Raw genomic sequence first — 26627 nt, 5'->3', positions numbered from 1 at the left:
AGAGTGGTTTATAAGCGCTCGTACGCAGACCCTGTTGAGCTCCTCTCAACGGTAGGCTTCCAGGCCTAATTTGTCACTGCCTGCGGGCCTACTCGGCGTGAATCCTGGCCCTACTCTCTCGTTGGGTTTCTAGTCGTATTCAGGCAGTGGTGGCCGAGTAGGTGGTATTTTTTAAAAATATATTTTTTTTTCATTTTTTACTTTATTTATTTTATTTTTTGAATAAATTTACTAAAAAAAGATTTTTGAGTGATTCTTTTTCCTGCTATTTAATAGTATTGTGTTTTTTCATTATATTCAATTTGGTAGGTTTTAGGTTATTTTAAATGACTGTTTTAATCAAAAACAGATCTGTTACAAAAGGGATTTCATTTTTTTAACTTATTTGAACTCAAGACTTTTTTGTGTTCAAAATGCACCATTCAAGTCCAAATCATCAATTTTCACCACTTTCTGAGTTCATTTGGTATTTTTCATGCATTTACTGATTTGTTTGAGCTAAATGACCCAGAAATAGAAAAGCACTACAAGTGAACTCTGAATAGGTTGAAAGTTGGTATGGTATCATCATTTCACCCACATAGCTTGTGCTAATAAGTTGTGAGGGTTGTGGCAAAAACTGGATGCACTTCATGTACAAATCGGACAATCTCTTTCGAAGTATAACGGTTTCTTACGAAAACTCATCTGTTACAAAAGGGATTTCATTTTTTTGAAGTTATTTGAACTCAAGACTTTTTGTGTGTTCAAAATGCACCATTCAAGGGCACATCATCAAATTTCAACACTTTCTGAGTTCATTTGGTATTTTTCATGCATTTACTGATTTTTATGAGCTAAATGGCCCAGAAATTGAAAAGCACTACAAATGAACTCTGAATAGGTTGAAAGTTGGCATGGTATCATCATTTCACCCACATAGCATGTGCTAAAAAGTTGAGAGGGTTGCAGCAAAAACTGGATGCACTTCATGTACAAATCGGACAATCTCTTTCGAATCACGATTTCTTACGAAAACTCATGTGTTACAAAAGGGATTTCATTTTTTTGACTTATTTGAACTCAAGACTTTTTGTGTGTTCAAAATGCACCATTCAAGGGCACATCATCAATTTTCAACACTTTCTGAGTTCATTTGGTATTTTTCATGCATTTACTTTTTTTAGCTAAATGGCCGAGAAATTGAAAAGCACTACAAATAAACTTTGAATAGGTTGAAAGTTGGCATGTTATCATCATTTCACCCACATAGCATGTGCTAAAAAGTTGAGAGGGTTCCTGCAAAAATTGGATCTACTTCGTGTACAAATCGAACAATTTCTTTCGAAGTATCAGGGTTTCTTACGAAAACTCATCTGTTACAAAAGCGATTTCATTTTTTGAACTTATTTGAACTCAAGACTTTTTGTGTGTTCAAAATGCACCATTCAAGGCCACATCATCAATTTTCAATACTTTCTGAGTTCATTTGGTATTTTTCATGCATCTACTGATTTGTTTTGAGCTAAATGACCCAGAAATTGAAATTTACCTTTCGTCCCGGTTGGTGCCTCGAACCGGGACTAAAGGACGTATTTCGTGTCTTGTTTTTAGGGCAGGAAGAAGAGACCTTTACTCCCGGTTGGTACCACCAACCGGCACGAAAGGTCATATTTCGTGTCGGTTGGTGGCACAAACCAGGAATAAAGGCATGTGCCTGCCACAGCCGCGGTGTGGTTGAATGTTTAGTCCCACCTCACTAGCCGAGAGAGCTCGAGAGTTGTTTATAAGCGCTGGTGCGCTAAACCTCTCGAGCTCCTCTCAACTGCAGGCTTCCGGGCCTAATTTTTCACTTCCTGTGGGCCTATTGGGGCCTTCTACGGGTCTGTATCATGGCCCAACTCTTTGGTTGGGTTTCTAGTCGTATTCACGCAGTGGTGGCCCGGTAGGTGGCATTTAAAAAAAACTATTTTTTTGTTTCGTTTTTCACTTTATTTATTTTATTTTATGAATAACTTTACTTAAAAAATAGTTGTTTGAGTGATTATTTTTCCTGCTATTTAATATTACTGTGTTTTTATCATTATATTCAATTTGGTAGGTTTTAGGTTATTTTCAATGACTGTTTTAATCAACAAAATATCTGTTACAGAAGGGATTTCATTTTTGTGAACTTATTTGAACTCAAAACTGTTTGTATATATATGTGGTCGAAATGCATGATACCATGAAGTTACAAAGGGCTAAACCATTCAAAAGTAGCAAATGAAGTTAGAAAGGGCCAAACCTTTCAAATTTGGAAACTATAATGGCACAAATAGAAACTAGACATATATAAATTGGTCCAAACAGTACATAATAATACTAGTACAAACAATACATAATAATATCTAGCATAGATATATATACAAGTGTTCGCCGTTGTGAACCCTACTCGTCTGAATCGTTTGAATCAGAATGTCCACCTGGTCTAAGGTGACGCTAGCCATAGTTGACGACTCGAATCTTGCGGTACAACTCGTATGAAACGTATGCATCTTTTGCTGCATACTCAATGTTGATAGGGTCAATTGGGGTCCTCTCCCAATGTCTATGCTGAGACCTTGGGAATTTTGTCTTCATATCACCATACTCCTCGTCGATCAAGGCAACTGCCATATGAGTCATCGAAGTCCTGTCATGTCGAAGCTTGAATTTCTGTTCGAGATCAATGAGGCAATCAGCTAGTATCTCAATACCGAAGTTGTGCCTCATCTTCAGCTTGTCGTTCCTTATGTCAACGATAGCAAAACTTATGCCGCTGCGAAGGAAGTCCATGAGTTCTGGACAATTCTTGTCACTACTGCAACAGCAACAATTAAAATGGAATGAATGTTACTTACTGCTGCAACAAGGAAAATATTTCACTACAACTAAAGAGAAAATTATCTTTAGGATTCAAATGGAACATATTGCTATCCTATGCAATTTTCATATCCTATGGTCAATTGATCAATAAACCGTAAATTAACTATGACATATATATATATATATATATATATTCTCCCACGATTTTGCAAATATGCAACAAGCTAGACATATTGCTATCCAATGGAACCTAGAGAGATCACTAGCTATCCAATGGAACCTAGAGAGATCACTAGCTATATGCAATTTTCATAACTATGACATATCATATTGCTATCCAATGGAACCTAGAGAGATCACTAGCTATATGCAATTTTCATAACCTTGGATCAAATAACGCCGCATAAAATTGTTTCACTACAACTAAAGAGAAATTGATCTTTATAGGATTCCAAAATGGAACATGTTGCTATCGATCCTATGCAATTTTCATATCCTATGAATTGATCAAGAAACCCTCAATTAACTATCCAATGGAACATATATAGAAACTGCATATTGCTATCCAATGGAACCTAAAGAAATCACTATATATATATATGTGCAATTTTCGTAACCTTGGATCAAAGAAAGCCTCAAAACATACCTCCCCCCATTGGAAGATCAAGACATGGAGTTTGAAACATAGTTGGATGACGGCAACACCTCGTTGATCGTCCGTGTACTCCAAATCAAGCCCCGAGAACTTCTCATGAGCCACCGCGGCGTCAAGACATCCCTTCAATTGTCTAAGAAAGTGTGGCATGTCCCTGTTGTTGTTTGCGTACACGACATCGAGCTTGGTCTTGTCATGTGCGAGCACCTCTACGTAGCGAGTTGGCATGGTGGAAGAAGAGAAGGCAAGAAGAGAGGGGAAGAAGAGAGGAGAGCGAGAGAGGATAAAAACAGAGAAATGGCGACAGACTCTGCTTCGGTTGTGCTTTTGCGAAGCGGGAGGTCAACCGTTTGGGACATTAGTCCCGGTTTGAGCTACCAACCGGGACTAAAGGGTGATACGAACGGTTGCCACCACCACTTCGTCCCGGTTTGATATACTAATCGGGACTAAAGGGGGGATACGAACGGTCCACCTGGTCCCGATTTGACCCACCAACCGGGACTAAAGGTGGATACGAACGGTTTCGGCCTATTGGTCCCGGTGCGGGTCCGGAACCGGGACCAAAGGGTTGACACGAACCGGGACCAATGGCCCATGATGCCCGACTAACGCCCTGGCCTCATGAACCGGGACCAACGACACCATAGGTCCCGGTTCGTGGGTGAACCGGGACTAATGGGATTGCATGCCCTGGACCAAAGACCTCTTTTCTACTAGTGGTTCGACCACCTCTAACGATCCCCCTCGTCACCACTAAAAACAGAAACGGCGAAAAAAAATTGTTGCCATATACGCACACATGACCCATCGGCCCCCAACCTCCTCACTCCGATCAAATCTCCCTCCCCAAAAAACGCCGCCGCATGTGCTCGCTGCCCCAACTCCACGACACACCGCCCCTCGTGATCCACCGCACAGACTCAACGACATGCCGGCCCTCTCGATTCGTCGCCCCTCACGATCGGTTGCACGCCCCTTGTGTATCTAGAGGAGGGATTGCATCCCGCCTTCTCGCTTGCATCGGCCGTGGAAAAGAGATGTATATGAGAAGACCCAGCACCACGACGGGGGGGCCTTCTCCCAGGGGGAGAGCATGCACTCCGGTGCCATCGCATCGGCGATGGATGGGAGGTTGAAGTCATGTTGTGAGCTGTGTGGAAGGAGCGGGGAGACCGCAATGGGGGCGGCACGACATGGCGATGGAGGAGGAGCACCACAACAAGGTACATGCATAGAGAGGTCACCTCACCAGATCCGTGAGTTATTCACAATTGCTCCCTCTAGCTTCATATGCTCCACCATTGATGGCTTCCACTTCTCCCCGGCTGCCTGGTTCACACCAGAAATCAAGGTTTGCTTGCAATCAAGAGCAATATAAAATAATTGATGGTTGTAACTCGCCACAAATGTTGTACGTTACTGTTATGTTTAATTATCTTATTATGTGTTGGGTTTATTGTTTATCTTGCAGACACAAGAAAAATATTTTGTAAGGATTTCTGTTACTCGCACGGATGCCTTTTTGCGAGTAACAGGAACCCTACCAATTCGAAGTCTAGCACTACAGTTTCATTGAATAATTTTTTATACTAACATAAATACTGAATTTGATGTTACAAATTAGAAACCTATTTAGTTCGCCATATATTATCTGCCTTTGGTTTGTCAAGGAAAAAAAATATTATATTCCTTTTTTTGGTATTCTTCTGTATTGTTCTGATCAACATCAACGTTGATATTTAATTGCAAGAGTTGGCTGCTACTTGAGATTAGATGAGCTAGCAAGATGTGTTGCTCTTCTTGGTGGTGGTTGTGATTTTAGATATATTTAGGTACCTTGTACCATAATTTTGTTTTTTATTTCCTAATCTAACTTTTCTCATGTGTGGCATGTCATTGCAGATATATTGTCGTTGAATTTTTCTTCTATCTGGAGAGGAACATGTCTGAAGTACATCTGCTTTATAGAAGAAACAGATCTCTAAGGTATGTAGGTTAACCTGCTGTTGGCAGGTACCATTGTATTCAATTGCTGGCCTTTACCAAATAATAAAATGCACATATTCAGAAGTATTTTTATATCCTTTGTGCATTTGGGGATGGGGGTAACGATAGAAGAATGTTATACATATGGTTGCTCACAGGGAGGGGTCAACAGAAATACGTCCACATTTATTGCTACGAGTGGTGAAGACGTTGACAAGAAATAAAATAAGTGGTGCACACATACTATGCTTGTTTATATTTTTCCAGAATAGTATGAAGGAATGGCGTGTGTCTTCTATAACATGCCCCATTTGTTTGAATGTCCAACTAGGAACAATTCTATCTCATTTGGCAACAAGCATTGCAATAATATATGCTACATCTTAGAAACTACTAATATTTTTGTAATATACATGTAGATTTTTGCTTTTCCAAACTCTTTTTGTGCATTAAATTCAGAAACACTTTGAAAATTGGACCAGTTTCAGAATTCATGCAAATGAATGCTATATTGAGTGGAATCGGCGTTGTATTTTTTTAGTAATGTCGCTTTTGACAATATAAAAATACGATCCACAAACCCTGATTTTAGTATATTTTTTACTAAATCAATGACACTTATTTTTGAACGAAAAGAGTACAAAAGAACGACTGATGTTGTTGTCATGATGAGGCGTACATCCATCACATGGGTTTTGGAGACCGCCAGCAACCACGTGGGTGGCTCGGCCACTGCCGCTTGGAAAGGGGCTCTGGGGCTCTAGATTTGGGGTATTGTAGGCATGTAGGATTTTGTTGGTGAAAATGGTGAGGATATAAATGTGGAGAGAGAGATGATCAGTGGTTGGGATGACTACATTTATATCATGTGTGCATAGTGATTATGAGAGAGGGAGGGCATAGACACGAGTGTTTTGTACCATATAAACATCCGTCTATGTTGCACTTAACTAATGAGCACACAAAGCAAACGCACCGGCAATCATGGAATCGAGATGGAGGGAGTAGTCACCATTTGATTTGTACTTGAGTTTGGTAAAACATCACGGATGTAACATAGTTAGAGGAGCATACAAAAATATGGAGATGCGGGGAATCGAACCCCGTGCCTCTCACATGCGAAGCGAGCGCTCTATATGAGCTACATCCCCTACATGTAAGCAATCAATTTGTCCTTTAATAATTGTCTATAAAGGATGCAAGTAGCATCACATCTTTTCTGTGAACTGGTTGCTTCACGTGCTTCACTTGTCCTAGTCTGAGAAGATGACCCCGTGAATCAGGCCTTTCCTTTTTTTTTGCTGGTCATTTGAATTAACACTAGCTAAACCACCTGGGTTTGCTAGTTCGACAAACTTCACGGTACTGCTCCCTCCGTTCTTAAATATAAATTTTTTTAAAAAAATCACTACGGACTACATACGGATGTATATAGACATATTTTAGAACGTAGATTCACTCATTTTGCTTCATATGTAGTCCGCAAAAAAATCTCTTAAAAGACTTATGTTTAGGAACGGAGGAAATAGTATTTCGAGATTGACGAAATGTAGAGTGCCATGCTCCTTCCGTCCAGAAATATGTGATGCACACAACTCTCAAAATCCGTAATATATCCAATTAAATGTCAATTATCTCTCATACAAAGTCGATGGCATTGAGATGTGACCTTCTCTAATACTATATCTGTATCGCACAATCCTAACATGGTTAGAGCAACTCTAGTAGACCCCTTATATCGCGCTAACCCGTAGAATAACCAACATTTTATAGTTCCGCGCTGGAAAAACGTCCCGAACAAACCCATGTCGGTTGCGAAGTCGTAAAAGAAATACGGGGCGCGGTAAAAGTTCACCCTCAACCTCTAGATTCACGGGGTTGGAAGGGCGACCCAAGCTTGACCCCTATCGGCAGCGAGTTTTGGCGGGAGGGACATTTCTGCGCGGCCGTTCCTGCTTCTACTTCTGTCCGCCTCCATTGATCTCCCTATGGCCGCTCCGGACCACCATCCGTGTCCGCCCGTCGTCGTCATGGAAGCCTTCGAGTCGTCACCCATCACCATCGAGGTCAGCCACACACCAAACCCTCCGCCAGATCTCGTCACCGGCCATGTCGCGCCCATCGTCATTCAACCCTCGTCCGCGCCACCCCGCAAGCGGCAGGGCAGCGTCGTCGTCCAGGGCGGTGCATCTGCAGCCCACGCCGGGAAGGCACGCACGCCCGCCGCCGCCGTTGCCGGCGGTACTACGATTCCGTGAAGACCGGCATCGGCCCGAAAAGGCGAGGTCACGGGTGTGAAACGCAAGACGGTGGGTGCAAGAGCAACCCCGCCAACGCCTCCTCTGATTGCACCAGAGAGAGCAACCCCGAGGATGCCTGCAGACAACTATACTACCGTTGCGTCCAACGTCTTCGACGAAATGGGCGCAAGGTATGGAATTTTCATTTCTTAACTTGTTTCTTTGTTCACCATTACGTTTGTTCGTGAATTATTGATCGTAATTGTAGGGACGGCTTGCACATGCGACTGTCGAATTTGTGCACTTGTTGGATGACAACATCGTCGACATCGATCAGGCCCCATCGGTGATTATGGTTACAATGAAGTTGGATGGTGACGTGCACGATCACGGTGAGGAAGAAGATGGGGTGGAGGAGGTTGACAAGGCGGCGTTCGACAAGAGCAAGCAAAAAACCGTGAAGATCAAAGAACTACACGCATTTGGAAGATCAAATCTTGATCAAGGCGTGGGAAGCTATGTCTCTAGATGCGTCGACCGACACGGAAAAAAAACGCCAAGTGGTATTTGCAAAGGATAGATGATCAATTCTTCCGCATGATGGCGAATTATCCCAATAGAACACCACACACCTTTAGGTCTCTTCAAGGTCGTTGGGACGTCTTCAAGCCGGTTTGTAGCTGTTGGTTTGTTTGCTTGGAGCAAGTCTACAATGCACCACCAAGCTATTTGAGTTCATTTTCAGATTGTATTTAAAATGTTTTCAAGCATGTTTCATATGTTGTCATTGTTTTTGTTTTGTATGAGAAATTTGCGCAAAAAAGGTACAAGGACATGGAAGCTTCATGTGGTGGGTCATTCAACCTAGAGCATTGTTGGAAATTGCTTCAACGTAGCAAAAAGTGTTCCTCGCAAAAAAATATATCAAAAAATGGGAGTTGATTGATAAAGAATCCCCACCGAAGAGAGGCTCGCTCACCGAGATGGATGATGATGATGGCCCAAGAAACAAGAACAAGCCGGATGGAAACAAGAAGGCCAAGGACAAGATCAAGAGGGAATCGGAGGCATCAAGCTTGCGTGATAAGATAGATATCATGGTGCAATCAAATGAGGTGTTGGTGCTTAAGACATTGGAGGTGGGGGAGTTGGCCGAGAAGAAAGCGCAAGAGAAGCAAGAAAAGTGGCTCTTACTCATGGAAGAGGGTTGCGCAAGGCCGCCATTGAGGAGAGGAAAGCCCTTGCCGAGGAGAACAAGACCTTGGTCAAGCTTCTTGCGGAGGAAAACAAGATCATGACTATGAACCGCAATTAAATGGATGACATCACCAAAGAATGGCATGATATGACAAGGAGAAAAATCTCGAAGAGAAGGATGATGGCCGCAAGGTCTGATGGCTTCGGTGCCGGTGGGGAAATGGGTGGCGGTGGTGGAGATTGATGATGTTGACAATGATGGTCACGAAGATGAGGGTGGCTTTTATCTGATGTTCTTTTACGGTTGTGGAAAGCAAGAACGATGGCGAAGATGGTGATTGCTTTTGCATGACGTTCTTTATAAACTATGGTTTAATTTCTGCGTAAACTATGTTTGATTGTTCAAGTTAAGAACTATGGTTTAATTTCTGCGTAAACTATGTTTGATTGTTCAAGTTCATCATCAATCATCGGAATTGATGTCAAATTGTTAAATTTGATTTTTTACAATTTACAGGCCGACACATGCGCAAGTATTTTGTTTTACAGTGCGGGGTCTGTTCTGTCGCGGCCCGCGCCAGTCGCAAATACCCTTTTTCGTGACCTGTAAACACGCGATACAGGTGCACGATATAAAGGGGTATGCTAGAGCTGCTCTTATACACATTGTTGGACAAATAATGCACGATATAAAGGGCTATGCTAGAGCTGCTCTTATACACATTGTTGGCCAAATAAATAAATCAAGAAGTGCTTCTACCATAAATTAATTATGGACAGAAGAAAACAAATGACCGAACCATATATTGAAACAAACAGAGCAAATGATATTTCAGTTAGTTTACATATCACACATCAATGTATGATGATCACATAATTTCAACATTATTTTATAAACCATACAAGTGAGCAACATGAAGAAAAAGTGACAAAAACATCCAAACAAAATAACGGGCAAACATTACATTTTTCACATCGTACAGGCCTAAGACGTACAGCACGGAGTAGCAAGTGCTGATACAGATTTGGCTTCTGAAACTAAAATTGAGTGAAATGCCACTTCAGGAAATCAAATCCAGACCAACAACAGAGCTGAGCTAGTCTATTTGCCAAGATATGAATAACAGGATGCCACACAACTAGGTCATTTGAAGCAACTGGGAGAGTTGCATTCTTCCAATTGGTGGGTGGTTACCTTGCACAACAGTCTACAAATGCAATTGCTGCTATTGTAAATGACTATGATCTGCAGGTACCAGGCCCTAAATCATTTTCCAAAGCTTGTCGCAGATCTTAACTGATGACATTGTCTTCTCAAATTCAAAATTATCTAGCTTCTTTATGTTCTTGTCAACAGTATCTGATAAAAGCTAAGGATTTCACGCAAGTTTTGTTTGCTGCAAGATAAAAGTAATAGTGAAGTCCAAAGAAAAAAAAATACAGAATAGTACTCCCTCCGTCCCATAATATAAGAACGTTTTTGACAGTACACTAGTGTCAAAAACGTTCTTATATTATGGGACGGAGGGAGTAGTTAATTTTGATGTCCATTGGTAGAAACTGATGTCCTTGAATACAAAAAAGAAGAAGTCAGAACAGTAGCATATTAAAGGATACATCCAGAAATCTTCTCCTGATCTTCGAAATTTGGAATTGTTTTTGTAACCGTCACAAACATGGAAAGCATACTTCTGCACAAAAATATAGTCGGTCAATTTAACTGAGAAACAGGATAACCAATAACCCAATATAAGCAACAGTCCTGAAAATCATCTCATGTTGAATTAGGAGGAAACATTCATCTAAATTTCAAACGGTGTTTAGAAAAATCACCAAACTTTGCTCGAGAATCTTCAAGAGTTGTGAAATGAAATGCAATGGCAAAATATCATAGGAAAGATAAGGCAGCAGTAGCATTATCCAAATTCATAATTTAGTAATGAACTAGAAAATATCAATTTCAACTTGAATCCTAGTTCTAATATAATGATGAATATCAAACAGACCACTACATGGAACTTACTATTGGGACGGAGAACATAATAGTGCTGCTAGTTATACAGCCCAGATGAGATTTTCTAGCCAGTCCCATCACTTAAATAGTTTCCCGCTGATGGCATGTGTGCAGTTACGAAAGCAAAATGTACATACAAATCCGAACTTACTGTGCCTTCAGCATGTCTTTCTCCTTCTTCTTCACAGCATCCTTCCTTTCTTCTATAGAAGTCCTTTGATGGTCTAGGTCATCAACTTCATCACTCACCGCTGTGTTGACAACATAAGCTGTATCAGTAATCCAACTTAAGATAGCAACTCAGATGATAATGATACAGATGTTGAAATAAGAAGTTATCTTAAGTCTTGGCGAAGGTGTTGCTTTCCCTGCAGTTTCTCCTCCATCTCATTTTGTACCATATTCAGTTCTTCATCAGTAACTGTTTCAGCTTTTACCTTGTCTAACTTTTCCTTGCAGGAGTTTATTTTTTCCTGATACTCTGTTGCACAAAAGAAGCATGCCACTTTTATTGTCAAACACTCAAAATCAGCACTTCTCTGATTATTTTAAAGGTAACCCACTGTTATTATTTTGTTCTCATAACAGGTGCTTGAATTAATAATGGATGTAAAGTGTTTGTTGAATCCTTTGGTATGCAAGTGTTGGAATGGTAAGTAAATTAGGTATGCTGTTTTTTGCTTCAAAAAATCAGGCCCTTTTAAGCAGGATTTTCAACAACAGGTACTCGAAAATTGCCAGTGGGGTCGGATACATTACTCTACATTTCCCACACTGAACTTGAGCACTCAAATCGACTTCACCACACGAGGAGTTCTAAACACGACATGAATCCAAGTCTCAACAGGGCCGGAGAGAACGGACCTTTGACTTGGCGCTCGAGGTTCTCCGACTTGGAGTGGCTGGCGGAGCGCAGCATCCGTGCAAAGTTGGAGGCCTGCGCGAGGGATTCGACGTCCTTTCTGCCCCGGAGCACCCCGACGAGGTCCTTGCTGAGGGAAAGGAGGTTGGCTATGTCAATCCGGCTACCAGCATCTTCCGCCATCGGAGAGGCGCCGGCAAAACCCTAACGGCCTCTTTCGCTTTCAACGGACCGCGAACAGGCGAAGAGAGATGGATTGGGCTCCGTGGGACACCGGCGTTTAGGCGCCGCCGGTGGCTTCCGGGAGGACGGTGCCGGGGATTTTTGATCGATTTGGGCGGACTACTCTGGGGTACACCTTCACCTTCCCCTGCAGCAGGTAGCACGTCTCCTTGGCCGAGTAGGTCCACGGGAACTTGCTCTTCTCGCACCCCCACCTGCAGCCAGGCGCCATCGCATCACCGTCGATGCCCATGCCCCGACAGGAAAGAAAGAAAGATCTACTAAGCGGAAGAGATCGGGCGGGGCTTACTTGGGCCACTGGCGGACGCCGAGCTCCGAGAGGCGGGACTCGGCCGGGTTGCGCTCCAGCCTCACGCCGAGCTTCTCCGACGCCCTCACCCTCGCCGCCACGAACCGTCCTCTGGGTGCTGGGGAAGGAGGGGCGTATCTGAGGCTGTTGATGCGGATTGGAGCCGCCACCATTGGGCTCGCCATACCTTTGAGATGAGTCCTCTGGGCCGGTGTACTCTAGTGTAGTGCAGATCTTAGGCGGCGAAGGGAAGGTTCTCGGTTCTATAGCCGATCAGTGGCCCAGGTTTTTCTCTACTGATAGAAAAATCCAGGCCCACTCATCTCTTATCTTCTCCACACGCCGGCGCGTACTCCTGAAAAAAGAAATTAGTGAAGGATTTGAGTGTGTTGTCCTTCTTTTTTTTTTTTGAACTGGGAACATTTCATTCCATTAATCAGCACGTCAGCCAGAGTCGGCGGCAACGAGACCTTGGGCAAAGGTAGGAGCAAGACCCGGCCATACGGCTTGGGGTTCAAGCACCATCTTCGACCCATGCATCGCGAGAGCGTCTGCAACCTTATTACAAGCCCGTGGGCAAGGAACTATGTCGAAAAAAATAAAGTTTAAAGAAACAAAAGCTTTAATCTCTTGGAACAAACTGCCATTTGTAGCCAGATCATATCTTGATGTCTTGATCGCCGAGACCAACGTGGAAGCATCTGTTTCCAGCACCACATTGCCGATGCCTAACTCCTGCGCCTTGTAGACAGCACGGATACATGCCTCCGCTTCAGCTTGTAGTGCATCGTAGACATTGTTTAGCCGCCCCGCTGCCGAGACCACGACATCGCCTTCATGGTCCCTGATAATAAACCCCCACCCTCCTGTCGAGGTGTCCCTATTGTAGCTCTCGTCAGAGTTTATTTTCAGAATACCTTCTGCTGGTTTGGTCCATCTAGTGATCCCTCGTTCCTGGCTCTGCTTACTCCCGCCAAATAACTCCATATACTCCTCAGTTGTACGTCGTGTCTGCCAGCCCAGCATTTGTATGTTGATCCGAGTCTGATCCACTCTGAATTTGTTGCGGGCATTCCACCAGCTCCAAAGCAGTGCTATGACGGTTGTCGTCTGTGCAATAGATCCAGCTAGCATCACCCGTATCACCTCCTTCGGATCATGAAGTAATATGCATGCACGCCTCACCTCCTCTACCCCCAGGTTCCGCCACAGCTGTTTTGCGCCCTTGCACTGGAAGAAAAGGTGGCTCCCGTCTTCGTCGCGTCTTTGGCAGACCGGGCATCGGGTATCTACCTCGATGCCCCTTCGCTGTAGGTTGACTCTTACCGGCAGGCTATTAGTGGCGATTCTCCAGAGAAATTGTTGTATCTTCAACGGGCAAGGTGCTCGCCAAATTGCTGTCCAGTTGAAACTGTCATCGCCCATCTCCGCGCTGCCCACCTCTCCTGCAGCAACATCTAGCAATTTCTTGCAGAGTTTGTATGCCGATTTGACCGAGAAGGCGCCTCGGTGGTCAGGGTGCCAAGCCCAGAAGTCCTGCATGTCCTCCTTCACCGGGATCGTCATGATCAGTTGTGCATCGGGGCCCCAGAAGATGGAGGTAACGAGCTGCTCGTCCCATGTGGCTGTGTATGGGTCTATTAGTTCTACTGCAGTTGAGATGATCGTCTGGCCTCGAGGGGTGAAAGGCCGCCTATCCCAGTTGCGTGGGATCCAAGGATCCTCCCATATTTTGACGTTAGTTCCATCGCCAACTCGTTTGATCAGACCTTTCTTGAGCACCTCCACTCCTTTGAGTATACTACGCCATGCATATGATATCCCGTCTTTGGCTTCGGCGTAGAGTATGTCCGTAGCTGGGTAGTACCTTGCTTTCATTACGCGTGCACATAGCGATTCGAGGTTATCTAGCAAGTGCCATGCTTGCTTAGCTAGCATTGCTAAGTTGAAAGCGTGCACGTCCTTAAAGCCCAAGCCTCCCTCTTTCTTCGATCGAGTCAGTTTTTTCGCAGAAATCCAATGGATCTTCTGGTCATCCTCCTGCTGTGCCCAAAAGAACCGACAAATAATTGATGTCATTTGCTCGCATAGACCCTTTGTGAGATCGAAGACCGACATTGCAAAAACCGCGATAGCTTGGGCACAAGCTTTAATCAGGATCTCCTTCCCTGCTTTTGTCAGAAGTTTTTCTAGCCATCCCTGAATACAGTGCCACATTCGGTCCTTGAGATATGCAAACGCTTTGGTCCTCGACTGGCCAACAAACACCGGCAGCCCCAAATATTTTTTCATTCCAAGTTTCTCGTGTTAATCCCAGCATAGCTAGCAGCTTCGTCCGTGTATCCCGCTTGGTATTCTTACTGAACATGATGGCCGACTTATCAACATTTATAGTTTGTCCCGAGCATTCCTCATACAATTTCAGGATGTTTTGCAGATGAAGTATAGCATCTTCTGTAGCCTTCAGAAGAATCAATGAGTCATCTGCAAACAGTAGATGATTAAAGCTCGGGGCATTGCGGCAAATTTTAACTCCCTCCAGTCTTCCTTCTTGTTCGGCGTTGTTGAGCAGAGATGAGAAAGCTTCCGCACAGAACAGAAAATAAGTAAGGTGATATTGGGTCCCCTTGCCTGAGTCCCCTCCCCGGCTCAAGGATGTCCGTAATAGTACGATTGAATTTGAAGGAATACCTTACTGTGGTGCAGCACTTCATAACTAGGCGTACCCATGCATTTGCAAAGCCCATCTTGTGCATCATCGCCTCCAGGAAAGCCCATTCAACTCTATCATATGCCTTGCTCATATCTAGTTTTAGCGCCGCATATCCTCCCACTCCGGATCTTTTATTCTGCATAAAGTGGGTGACCTCATAGGCTAGCAAGATATTATCCGTGATCAAACGCCCTGGGATAAAAGCACTCTGATTTGGAGCTATCACCTCCGGCAGGATTTGTTTTAGCTTGTTTGCAACAACCTTTGAGATCAACTTGTAGATCACGTTACACAAACTGATGGGTCTTAGATCCTTAATCCTCTCAGGATTGGGTACTTTAGGGATCAGCACTACACATGTATCATTCCATTCTTCCGGCATCTCTCCCCCATGCAGCACATTAAGAACTTCCTCCATGACTTTCTGTCCAATTGTCTCCCGGTACTTTTTATAAAAGATCGCCGGCATACCATCAAGGCCAAGTGCTTTTAGATCACCTATGCTCTGTAGTGCAACCCAGACTTCTTCAGCGGTGTAGGGTTTTGTGAGCATCTCGTTCATATCCTGAGTGATTCTTGGCATCACATGCACCAGGAGTTCATCCATCCTGGTAGTGGTCGTCGGGGTGAACAGCTTCTCAAAGTATTCCTTGATCATCACCTCCTTTTCTTCCTCCTCTTCCGCACACCCTCCATCCTCTCTTCTCAGCTTCTTAATTCTGTTCTTCTTTCTCCGAGCCGAAGCTAACCTTTGGAAGTATGCCGTGTTGCGATCACCTTTCTGTAGCCATGTGACATGCGCACGTTGCTTGTAATACATCTCCCTCTGGTTCTCAAGTAGTTCCAATTTGTATCTCAGAATCCTCTCCTTGCTCACAGTGTCCTGTGTGAGAGTACGTTTCCTGCAACTCTCCACCTCTTTTTTCAGCTTTGCAATCCTTCTCTCCATGTCCCCAAGTGATGTGCGACTCCAGTGTTGCAGGTCACCTGCCACCCCTCGTAGTGCCTGAACCACTGTGCCTCCTCTGGCTGTCGTTTCTCTCTTCCAGGCATTCTCAATAACAGCACCGCAGGCCTCCTCCGTCATCCAGCTCACTTCAAATTTAAAGTTAGCCCCTTCCCGCCGGTTCCTTGTCCTATGGCGAAAGGACTCATGATCCATATGCACAATGATCGGCCGGTGATCGGAGTGTCTGGGGTCGCCGTGCACTACCCTGTACTCAGAGAACCGGCTGCACCATTTGGGAGTCGCCACTCTCGGTCCAGCCTCTCACGAATGTAGTGCTGTGCATCATGGCTATTATTACGCCAGGTAAAAGGGTCCCCAACAAACCCAAGGTCATGGAGTTGACAATCTTCTAGGGCCTGTTTAAAACGGTCCATGTAGATTTGAGGTCGTGTCACCCCTCCTTCCTTTTCACGCTGCATTAGAATCTCATTGAAATCACCCACACAGATCCATGGTTTGTCACTGTGATGCTTTATCGTACGCAGTAGACGCCAGGTAGTTTCCCTATCTTCCATTTTGGGTTCTCCATAGATTCCTGTGAAGCGCCAGATGAATCCGTCCTCTTCTGTGATCTCAGTATCAATATGGTATCGTGATTTCATGCCCGGGCTAACCTTCAGTGAGCTTTTCCAGAACATCGCTAAACCCCCTCCCTTCCCTTCACAATCCTTCACCATCATTCCAGTCATTCCCAGCTTCCACTTCCACCACTCAATCCTCCTGACATCCAGCTTTGTCTCCGATAAAAATAGCATGTCGGGGTCCTCCTTCTTCTGGATATCCAGAAGACTACGAATTGCCGGGCCGTTCCCCAACCCCCGGCAGTTCCAGGCAATCAGCTTCATTGGGGGTTGCAGGACTGCTCCGGCAGCCCCGCATACAGTTGGTTGTTTTGGTTCATCTCCATACCCCCCGTAGCCTCCAATATTCTACCCTGCTTCTGCTCTTGTTGCGATCCCGTCTCTATCTCCCCCCAGCTCGCTTCCCAATCATGCTGCCGATTTGATCCTGGACTTCCTTGCTTTGTTCACGTGTTCTTCTTTTAAACTTTCTGCCACTCTTCCCTCCTACAGCAGTCTCAACTTGCATGCCGTCCTTTTCCTTCGTGTCCCTTCCCCTAGGGCATGGCTGTTAGTTCTGCAGCTTATTGTGTTCCTCACAGGGGGGCACAGGTACGGCTTCTTCTACAACCTCCTGTCTGATTTCCCCCTTCTCTTCATCAACAAAGCTTAACTGTTTCGATTTCCCCCTGGATCCACCACCATCATCCTTGGTTGAAACCTTGAGTGGACTAGTAACCTCCCTCTCCCCCTCCTGGCTATACCGCCCGCTACTATGTGAGGTTGTACCATCTTTACGCCATGAGAGGGCTGCACTCCCTTTTCCCACTCCTCCACGTCCCAGCTGATAAGATCGCCTCTCTGGACCACTTTGTTTATATCCCACCGCCCCCATACTGTCTTCACTCGATCTGCTGCTCCCCCCTTTCCTCTACCCCCTCCATATATTTCTTGTTTTCCTCCTCAGCTCTCATCCATGGACCGAATTGCGGTGCTTCATTCTTTGCCGGCTTGAGTTTACACTCCTTCTCCCTGTGTCCAATGATCCCACAGGTATAGCAAAAATCCGGCAGGTGTTCATACTCAAACCGACACCATCTCAGCTTCCTTTTCCTTGCACTATCCTGCTGATTCTCCTCCTCCCCCATCTGTTCATTGTTGCTCTCGCGTTCCAGTACAAAACCCCTCATCAGAGGGGTGTTGATGTTTAGCTTCACCTTAATACGAAGGAATTTTCCTATTGCTTTGCCGTCATATCCCACATCCACATCCAGTGTTTCTATGAAATCTTTGCCGATCCTCTCCCCCATAGATCTGTTCATTGATCCCAGTGGAAGGCCATACACCCTGATCCACATTGGGATGATGCTGAATTCATATTCGTCCATCGTTTTGTCAGGGTCAAAGTCCTCCATCACGAGCAGCTCCTTATCAAACCACCATGGGCCATTCTCCAGTGCACGTCGCCATCCCGAGGCTTGTTTAAACGTGAACAGGAATATGTTCTCTTCCAGCTCGCTACATCGGAGTCCCTTGATTGGACACCAGATCCTCCCCATCGTGTGTCCAATGACACCTGCATGAACTAGTTTCTCGGAGAATAGTTTCCCCACTGCATGCGGATCATCCTGCTCCCACCTCGCGTCTTTCCGTGTCTCCTCCTCTCCTACCTTCAGACCCTTCCTCTCCATCGCCGTCAGCTTCAGCCCCCTTAGCATCCCTTCGACGTCCTCCATGGCCCTTGCCACAGGGAACCCAGAACGGGATCAAGAGGGCCAGACCCGAAAGAAACCTAGGGTGAGAGTGTTTTACGACCGTATGCCCTAGAATCACACGGAAGGCTTTTGTGGAAGGGTTTAGATGGGCAGGGGCAAGACTGTTGTCGTGGACGAGGAGGACTCTCTGGACCAGGGCGGATTGGGATCCGCCGGCGGCAGACTTGGCTCCGGCGAGACAGGCACGAGATCCGATCGCCTCGGGAGTCGCCCCGACAATCACGCTAACCGCCACGTACGAGGCGGACCTAGTACTGTAGTAGTTGGTGTGTTGTCCTTTTTTTGGTGAAAGAGTAATGTTGAAATATTCTTATGACAACAAAAATAATTTTTTTTGAATATATTAGATAACTAGTAAATATGTCTGTGCGTTGCAACGGAAAAAATGTAAAATAAAACTATAAAATCATGTATCAAACCCTAATGAACAAACGTGGAAGATTATTTTTTGCCTATTTAAAATCCTGCATTTTTCTGCTTCTTTTAAATTTAATTACGTCCTATGTCTCGCCTGCCTCGCAAAAAGGGGAGACCTGATGGGCCCGCCCAGCCGTGCGGGATACCGCAGCCTTTTTTCAGTTCTTATTTTTTGCTTTATTTTTGTACTTTTATTTATACTTTTAAATATTCTATATGTTTATGCGAAAAACACTCTTCAAATACACATTTAAAAAAATTTGAAATGTCTTTAAAAATAAATAAGCTTTAAAAATGTTAAATTAGTATTTAGAAAATGGTGAACAAGTTTTTTTTTTGAATAAGTAATAAAAATGTTGAACAAGTATTTGAATTTTTTTGACCTAGTTTCTGAAAAATGTTGATCAAGTATTCAAAATGTTGAAGAACTATTTCAAAATGTTGAACATGTATTTGAAAAATGTTGAACATGTATTTGAAAAATGTTGAATAAGTATAAAAACATTGAAAAAGTATGTGAAATAACTGTTAAAATGTTGAACAAGTATTTAAATATGTTTAAATAGCGTTGGAAAACGTTAAATGTGTATACAAAACATGTTGATCACTTGCTACAAAAAATGTTTTTGGCATGTACGAAAATGTAGAGTGAAAAGGAGGAAAAACATTAGAAAACACAAAATAAAAAAATGGAGAAGAAAAAAGAAACCAAACAACAAATGGAGAAAAAAAGGAAAAATAATCAAACAAATCCAAGAAGTAAGGAAAAAAGGAATGAAAAAGAGAAGACGAAAAACTAAATGAGACAAAAGCAATTAAAAAATGGAGAAGATCGACTCGACCGTCTCTCAAGTTGGGTTTACAGTTCCCCTGATGGGTTCCTCGGTCTATTCAAAATTTGGGATTAGTTAAGCGATGACTATGTCCATCAAAATTCTGGTTCGGTTGTCGGCTCTACCGAACAACACGGAGCTATATACTAAATAACAAATGGAACCACTACCTTCATTATGAATGCACAATAGTAGAGATACTAGAAACATGAGACTCTATACTACTTTATTCGGATGCACGGTGCTTGTAGCTCTTCCAATGCAAAGGTGTTTAGATAAGGTGTGAAGCGTATAAAATAGCTTAGCAACTCAAGTCCTCAATGCGTAGGTGCTTAGCTTGTTGCTGAGCTCATTTTATTTAACGATTTAGCATCTAAACTCTTTCATGCATTGGTCAACTTCTCTCATTTATGTGGTTTTTCTAGGTTCACGTGCTTGGAATTGGTTTTTTCTGGAGTCACCAAAGTGCTCTCTTTCCGTCTTAATTCCTGTGTCATGTCATGTTTTTGCTTATGTGGCATGCTTAACATCTGTCCATGGTGAAGCACTCGGAAGGGCCTAAAGCTACTAGCCTACTACTCCTATTGATTCTCCCGAGCAAAAAATTACTGTGTAATATTAGCGGTGGCAGTGAAAGTATCCTTACGCCCCGAACTCAAATGAGCTCATGTGAACAATAATTTCAGAAAAATTGAAAACAAATCATAAAATTACATTTTCTTGTAATAAACTTTAACAAATGTTCTAATATCCTGTAAATTTTGAAGCATCAGTTTTTTTTTGATAAATTATTTTTGAAGCATCGATCTTGTTTCTTTTGCTGCGACTTCCACAAATGTATTTTCATGATGAAATTTTATAAGCACTTACAAAATTTGTCAATGTTTCTTAAAAAAATTCATTCTTTAAAGAAATATGATTTTACTATTCAAGTGGGCTCATTTGAGCTCGGGCTCAAAATAGTTTCGTACCCAATGGCAGCTCCTTTAGTACTACTACTACATGCGAGAAGTACTACTAGTACTTTGTCTTCTACACAAACTTGAGTACTACTTACTACTCTGGTTGACCTCTACCCGATGCGCCGTATAACTTGTGCACTTAGTGGAAAGAGCATTTGAGTAGTACAACAAGTGGTCGGATCATTGTGTCTACTCAGTTTTCGGTTCATTCACGTACCCGAGGAATTGTAACACCCCAAAAATTTAATCATAATTTTATTAATTAAATTTTTATTAGAAATAGAACTTTTAAATTATATTTGGATCTTTTTTATTTCAGAACCCTCTTTGTCCTCTAGTTTCAAAAATTCTTTCCTTCAAGTAGGAACTTTTGAAAAAAATATTATGGGCTTTGAATGTTTTCTTAAATCATTGCATCTCATTTTTCAAATTCAGTAGTAAATAATTTTTATAATAAAACTTGCCCAATTAAATTCTTTTAATAGGAATTTCAGCTTTTGAAACGTCTGTGTTACACTAGAACCATTTTAAATAAATATTTTAAAATTCCATAAACATTACGAGTGGTCATGTGATGCCTATAGGTCACTTTTATGCAAAAAAAAAACCATCATGATCATTTGGAAATTTTGAGCAAATCGTCTAATTTTCATTTCTTGTCCAGTTGGAGCACTTAACTGTAACCCTAATTTTCTTTACTCAAATAATTCTGAAATTCTTGCACCTTGTATTCCTTCCAAGGGAACACTTAACTCCAGGAAATCAACCTAACTATCATATTTTATGTCCACCAAACAACACTCTGAATTTTGGTGTCAGATTTGAATTCTCGCAAAGCTTACACTCTCAACTTTTCACTCTTCTCAAACCAAATCCACCATCATCTATATCATCTAAAGATACATCATCCTGGAAATTTTGGTCATCAACAAAACTCCCCAGGTGATACGTCCATTTTCCATCATGCTTTTATATCAATATTTATTTCATTATGGGCTGTTAATACACATTATGGTGCAATACTTATGCCTTTTCTCTCTTATTTTACAAGGTTTATGTCGGGACCCCGATCCTAAGCCATAGGAATCCAGCCTGTAACACATCACATCTCTTTGCGGTCTCACGTACGGTTATCCCCACGGCTGCAGCATTACCTTAGCCGGGACCGTTTGCGCCTTTTGACTCGCGTATGTAATCATGTCGTTAGCATTCCTATGTCAAAGAACCCGGATCGACATGTCTAGTTATAAACCCAAGTGGCAGTTCCGTACAGGGACATGCATACATGACCCAGCAAAGCAGGTGTCGGTCAACAACGAGTGTAGACGAGTCATAGCAAGCAACAAGGACGCCATTACATCACGTGACATTTCCCCAAAGGGACAGACACAACAGCTAAGAAGGACACATGCCGGTCAACCAATGTGTCCAGAGCAGTAGCGAACTACCATGGCTCGGTGGAATCACAGAGGGGCATTTCCCCGTAAGGAGTGCTACTAAGGCATACGACTAGATATTCGAACCCCATACATATCAAGTACAACACACGTACGCATGGCATACCGATATGCATAGATACATCGATGGCATCACAACATCACCATAAACATACAAACTTTATTTAGAAGGCTCGGAAGAGCCTCACACATAATATTACACAGATAGGGGTCTCACGACCCATCATCACAAGTCATTCAAACAAGTCTTACAAGCCAGCGGAAGATTAAAACTGTCTAGGTACAAACAGATGGAAAGATAAAGGCACATGGCCTGACTAACTACAGACCCAACCTAGGGCTAGATCATAGCTGGGACATCAGCTACTCGTCGTCGTCAACGTCTAGATAGAACCCTCCATTAGGGTCATTAACAATCTCTGCAAAAATTTATTAAGCAAACGTGAGTACAAAAGTACTCAGCAAGACTTTAGGATAATCTATCTACTCATGCAATGTATCAACAAGGAGTTGTGGGGTTTCATGCAGAAAGCCAGCATTTGACTCTTGGCTAGACAAACTTACATTTACAAATAGCTTTGACAACTTTGTTTTCTCGCACACGAGTCCACTAACACCACAACAATACTCCATCGTGGAATCATTCCGTCTCCCTACGGAAATGCCATCCACGACACTCACACTTATCTTGACATTTTTATGAGTAGCCATTATAGTTGTCTATGAACAACATATGTTTCCAAGTAGTCCATATCCGCGGACGCGGCTATTCGAATAGATCATAACCCTGCAGGGGTGTACTTCTTCACACACGCTCTCGCCACTTATCGCCATGTGCACGTCATGCACCTCGCAACCTTCAAGCGGAGGCCTAGCGAGGGAGTCGGCCACGACCGTTAACCACTCGAATACCTAGTCCAGGTTCATCGCCTATCTGAGGGTAACCCGCACGGAAGTCCGTCCGAGGTTTCCGCCACGGCCCCAAACGATGTGCGCAGGGTTCCCAAGCCCACCATCCGGGTGCCACTTGGTACACCGTGCCACTGCCTACCGCATCATAGCCCACCTCTAAGGTCAGCGCTATGCACGGCCTCCAACATGACTATAAACACCAGAAACTACTTGCAACTCCTGGACCGAATACTAAGCGATTAATAAGTCGAGCGGGGTCATATTTTAGGGCCCATGATGTGGTAGTATCTTGTCTTGGATTACATACACGGAACTCAGTTCCTAAGCACGGTTCCAATGAAACAACCCGCCATGTACTCCTACATAGCCTTTCACCGGTACCTTTACCAAATCAGGTTCAACACACAACCTTTATTAGCTGAACACATTCTCACAATCCCGTTCATCACCCAGATGGCAGACATTACACAACTCTAAGCATAGCATGCATAGAAGGATAAGACACATCATGGCTCAAGCATCTACCAGGTATGCTAGGTTGCAAGGTTTAGCTATTTACTGTGACAAAGACAGGTCATGCAAAGGAATGGGTTCAACTAACGTGGTAAAAGCATTGAAATCATTTTGACCTAATGCAATAAATAAGACCAGGAGTGAGAACATGGGATTTATCGGGATGATCAAAATGGTTGCTTGCCTTGTTGCTCAGCAGAGGGGTGATATCCATCAATCGGATATTCAGTCGAATCCGTAGGGGCGGAGCCTACCGGAATAACAACAACAATCAATAACACTCATATGCAACAATATGATGCATGAACATGGCATGAAAATTAATGTAGCATGATCTAATGTGATTGCCAAATCTTTGGTTTGGTGTTGGTTTGAATTCAAATTCAAATTCCAATTGAAATGATTTATTTATTAACTTCCTTTAATTGATTTGACCTGTTTCCGTTTTATAACTTTGTTTTTCATGCATGAAAGTAGCACCATTGTGTTCATTGAATTTTTCTGATCAATTTACATATATTATTTGTCTGATTTGGAGTTATATTCAATTTTCTATGAATTTCCAAAGTTTTGAACCTATTCTGAATTATATTAAATCCAGAATTAGATTTATTGCATCAGCATGACATCAGCAGGTCAGCTAGCCGTTGAAAGTCAAACCTGACTAGTGGGACCCACTGGTTAGTGACTCTGGCCAGTTTTAATTAAATTTTAACTTAATTAGCTAATTAACAGAGTAGGACCCACCTATCAGTGTTTGTTTAGGTTAATTAAATAAGTTATTTTTATTTTTTATTAAACTTAATCTGTTTGAAGGTGGCCCCACATGTCAGTGACTCAGGGAGGCTCAGATCCACCGGCGGCGAGGTGGAACTCGCCGGCGGTGAGCTCCGGCGACCACAAAGACGGCGGAGGGGCTCGGGTTTTCTATTCCGGTGACCAAACGTCACGCGGAGGGCACCAGAGGAACGAGCACTCAGCCATGGTTCCATTTATGCATAGAACGGGGGCTAAGGTGGCCGGAGTGTTGGGGAACGTCGCATGGGAAACAAAAATTTTCCTACGCGCACGAAGACCTATTATGGTGATGTCCATCTACGAGAGGGGATGAGTGATCTACGTACCCTCGTAGACCATACATCAGAAGCGTTAGAGAACGCGGTTGATGTAGTGGAACGTCCTCACGTCCCTCGATCCACCCTGCGAACAATCCCGCGATCAGTCCCACGATCTAGTACCGAAACGGACGGCACCTCCGCGTTCAGCACACGTACAGCTCGACGATGATCTCGGCCTTCTTGATCCAGCAAGAGAGACGGAGAGGTAGAAGAGTTCTCCGGCAGCGTGATGGCGCTCCGGAGGTTGGTGATGATCTTGTCTCAGCAGGGCTCCGCCCGAGCTCCGCAGAAACGCGATCTAGGGGAAAAACTATGGAGATATGTGGTCGGGCAACCGTGAGAAAGTCGTCTCAAATCTGCCCTAAAAGCTCCATATATATAGGAGGAGGGAGGGGGACCTTGCCTTGGGGTCCAAGGGACCCTCAAGGGGTCGTCCGAGCCAAGGGGGGGAGGACTCCCCCCCCAAACCGAGTTGGACTTGGTTTGGTGGGAGGAGTCCCCCTCCCTTCCCACTTCCTCCCTCTTTTTTTTTCTTTTCCTTTGATTTCCTTTTCTTGGCGCATAGGCCCCCTTGGGGCTGTCCCACCAGCCCACTAAGGGCTGGTGTGTCTCCCCAAAGCCTATGGGCTTCCCCGGGGTGGGTTGCCCCCCCGGTGAACTCCCGGAACCCATTCGTCATTCCCGGTACATTCCCGGTAACTCCGAAAACCTTCCGGTAATCAAATGAGGTCATCCTATATATCAATCTTCGTTTTCGGACCATTCCGGAAACCCTCGTGACGTCCGTGATCTCATCCGGGACTCCGAACAACATTCGGTAACCAACCATATAACTCAAATACACATAAAACAACGTCGAACCTTAAGTGTGCAGACCCTGCGGGTTCGAGAACTATGTAGACATGACCCGAGAGACTCCTCGGTCAATATCCAATAGCGGAACCTGGATGCCCATATTGGATCCTACATATTCTACGAAGATCTTATCGTTTGAACCTCAGTGCCAAGGATTCGTATGATCCCGTATGTCATTCCCTTTGTCCTTCGGCATGTTACTTGCCCGAGATTCGATCGTCGGTATCCGCATACCTATTTCAATCTCGTTTACCGACAAGTCTCTTTACTCGTTCCGTAATACAAGATCCCGCAACTTACACTAAGTTACATTGCTTGCAAGGCTTGTGTGTGATGTTGTATTACCGAGTGGGCCCCGAGATACCTCTCCGTCACACAGAGTGACAAATCCCAGTCTTGATCCATACTAAATCAACTAACACCTTCGGAGATACCTGTAGAGCATCTTTATAGTCACCCAGTTACGTTGCGACGTTTGATACACACAAAGCATTCCTCCGGTGTCAGTGAGTTATATGATCTCATGGTCATAGGAATAAATACTTGACACGTAGAAAACAGTAGCAACAAAATGACACGATCAACATGCTACGTCTATTAGTTTGGGTCTAGTCCATCACGTGATTCTCCCAATGACGTGATCCAGTTATCAAACAACAACACCTTGTTCATAATCAGAAGACACTGACTATCATTGATCAACTGGCTAGCCAACTAGAGGCATGCTAGGGACGGTGTTTTGTCTATGTATCCACACATGTAAATGAGTCTTCATTCAATACAATTATAGCATGGATAATAAACTATTATCTTGATACAGGAATTATAATAATAACTGTACATTTACTATTGCCTCTAGGGCATAATTCCAACAGTCTCCCACTTGCACTAGAGTCGATAATCTAGCCCTCACATCGCCATGTGAATTACATTGTAATAAATCTAACACCCATACAGTTCTGGTGTCGATCATGTTTTGGCCGTGGAAGAGGTTTAGTCAGCGGGTCTGCTACATTCAGATCCGTGTGCACCTTGCATATATTTACGTCCTCCTCCTCGACGTAGTCGCGGATGAGGTTGAAGCGTCGTTTGATGTGTCTGGTCTTCTTGTGAAACCTTGGTTCCTTTGCTAAGGCAATGGCACCAGTGTTGTGACAGAACAAGGTTATTGGAACCAGTGCACTTGGC

General features: G+C 43.7%; 2 protein-coding genes across 2 annotated transcripts; both read right to left on the bottom strand.

The window, feature by feature from the left end:
• Nucleotides 1–9690: 9690 nt before the first annotated feature.
• Nucleotides 9691–11966, bottom strand: LOC123426822 (kinetochore protein SPC24 homolog). The gene is made up of 5 exons (XM_045110720.1): nt 11786–11966; nt 11261–11402; nt 11073–11174; nt 10525–10598; nt 9691–10267 (listed from the first exon to the last, which is right to left on the bottom strand). Exons 1-5 carry the CDS (start codon nt 11964–11966, stop codon nt 10170–10172), a joined length of 597 nt encoding a protein of 198 aa, XP_044966655.1. The 3' UTR covers nt 9691–10169.
• On the bottom strand, nt 11795–12588 carry LOC123426823. The gene is made up of 2 exons (XM_045110721.1): nt 12316–12588; nt 11795–12220 (listed from the first exon to the last, which is right to left on the bottom strand). The coding sequence occupies exons 1-2, from the start codon at nt 12498–12500 to the stop codon at nt 12064–12066; spliced, it is 342 nt and encodes a 113-aa protein (XP_044966656.1). The 5' UTR covers nt 12501–12588; the 3' UTR covers nt 11795–12063.
• Nucleotides 12589–26627: the final 14039 nt, after the last annotated feature.

Source organism: Hordeum vulgare, chromosome 2H (assembly GCF_904849725.1).
Source record: "Hordeum vulgare subsp. vulgare chromosome 2H, MorexV3_pseudomolecules_assembly, whole genome shotgun sequence".
In the NCBI taxonomy this organism is placed as follows: domain Eukaryota; kingdom Viridiplantae; phylum Streptophyta; class Magnoliopsida; order Poales; family Poaceae; genus Hordeum; species Hordeum vulgare.
The sequence above is the reverse complement of the archived record's forward strand: the minus strand, read 5'-3'. Positions and strand labels throughout refer to the sequence as shown.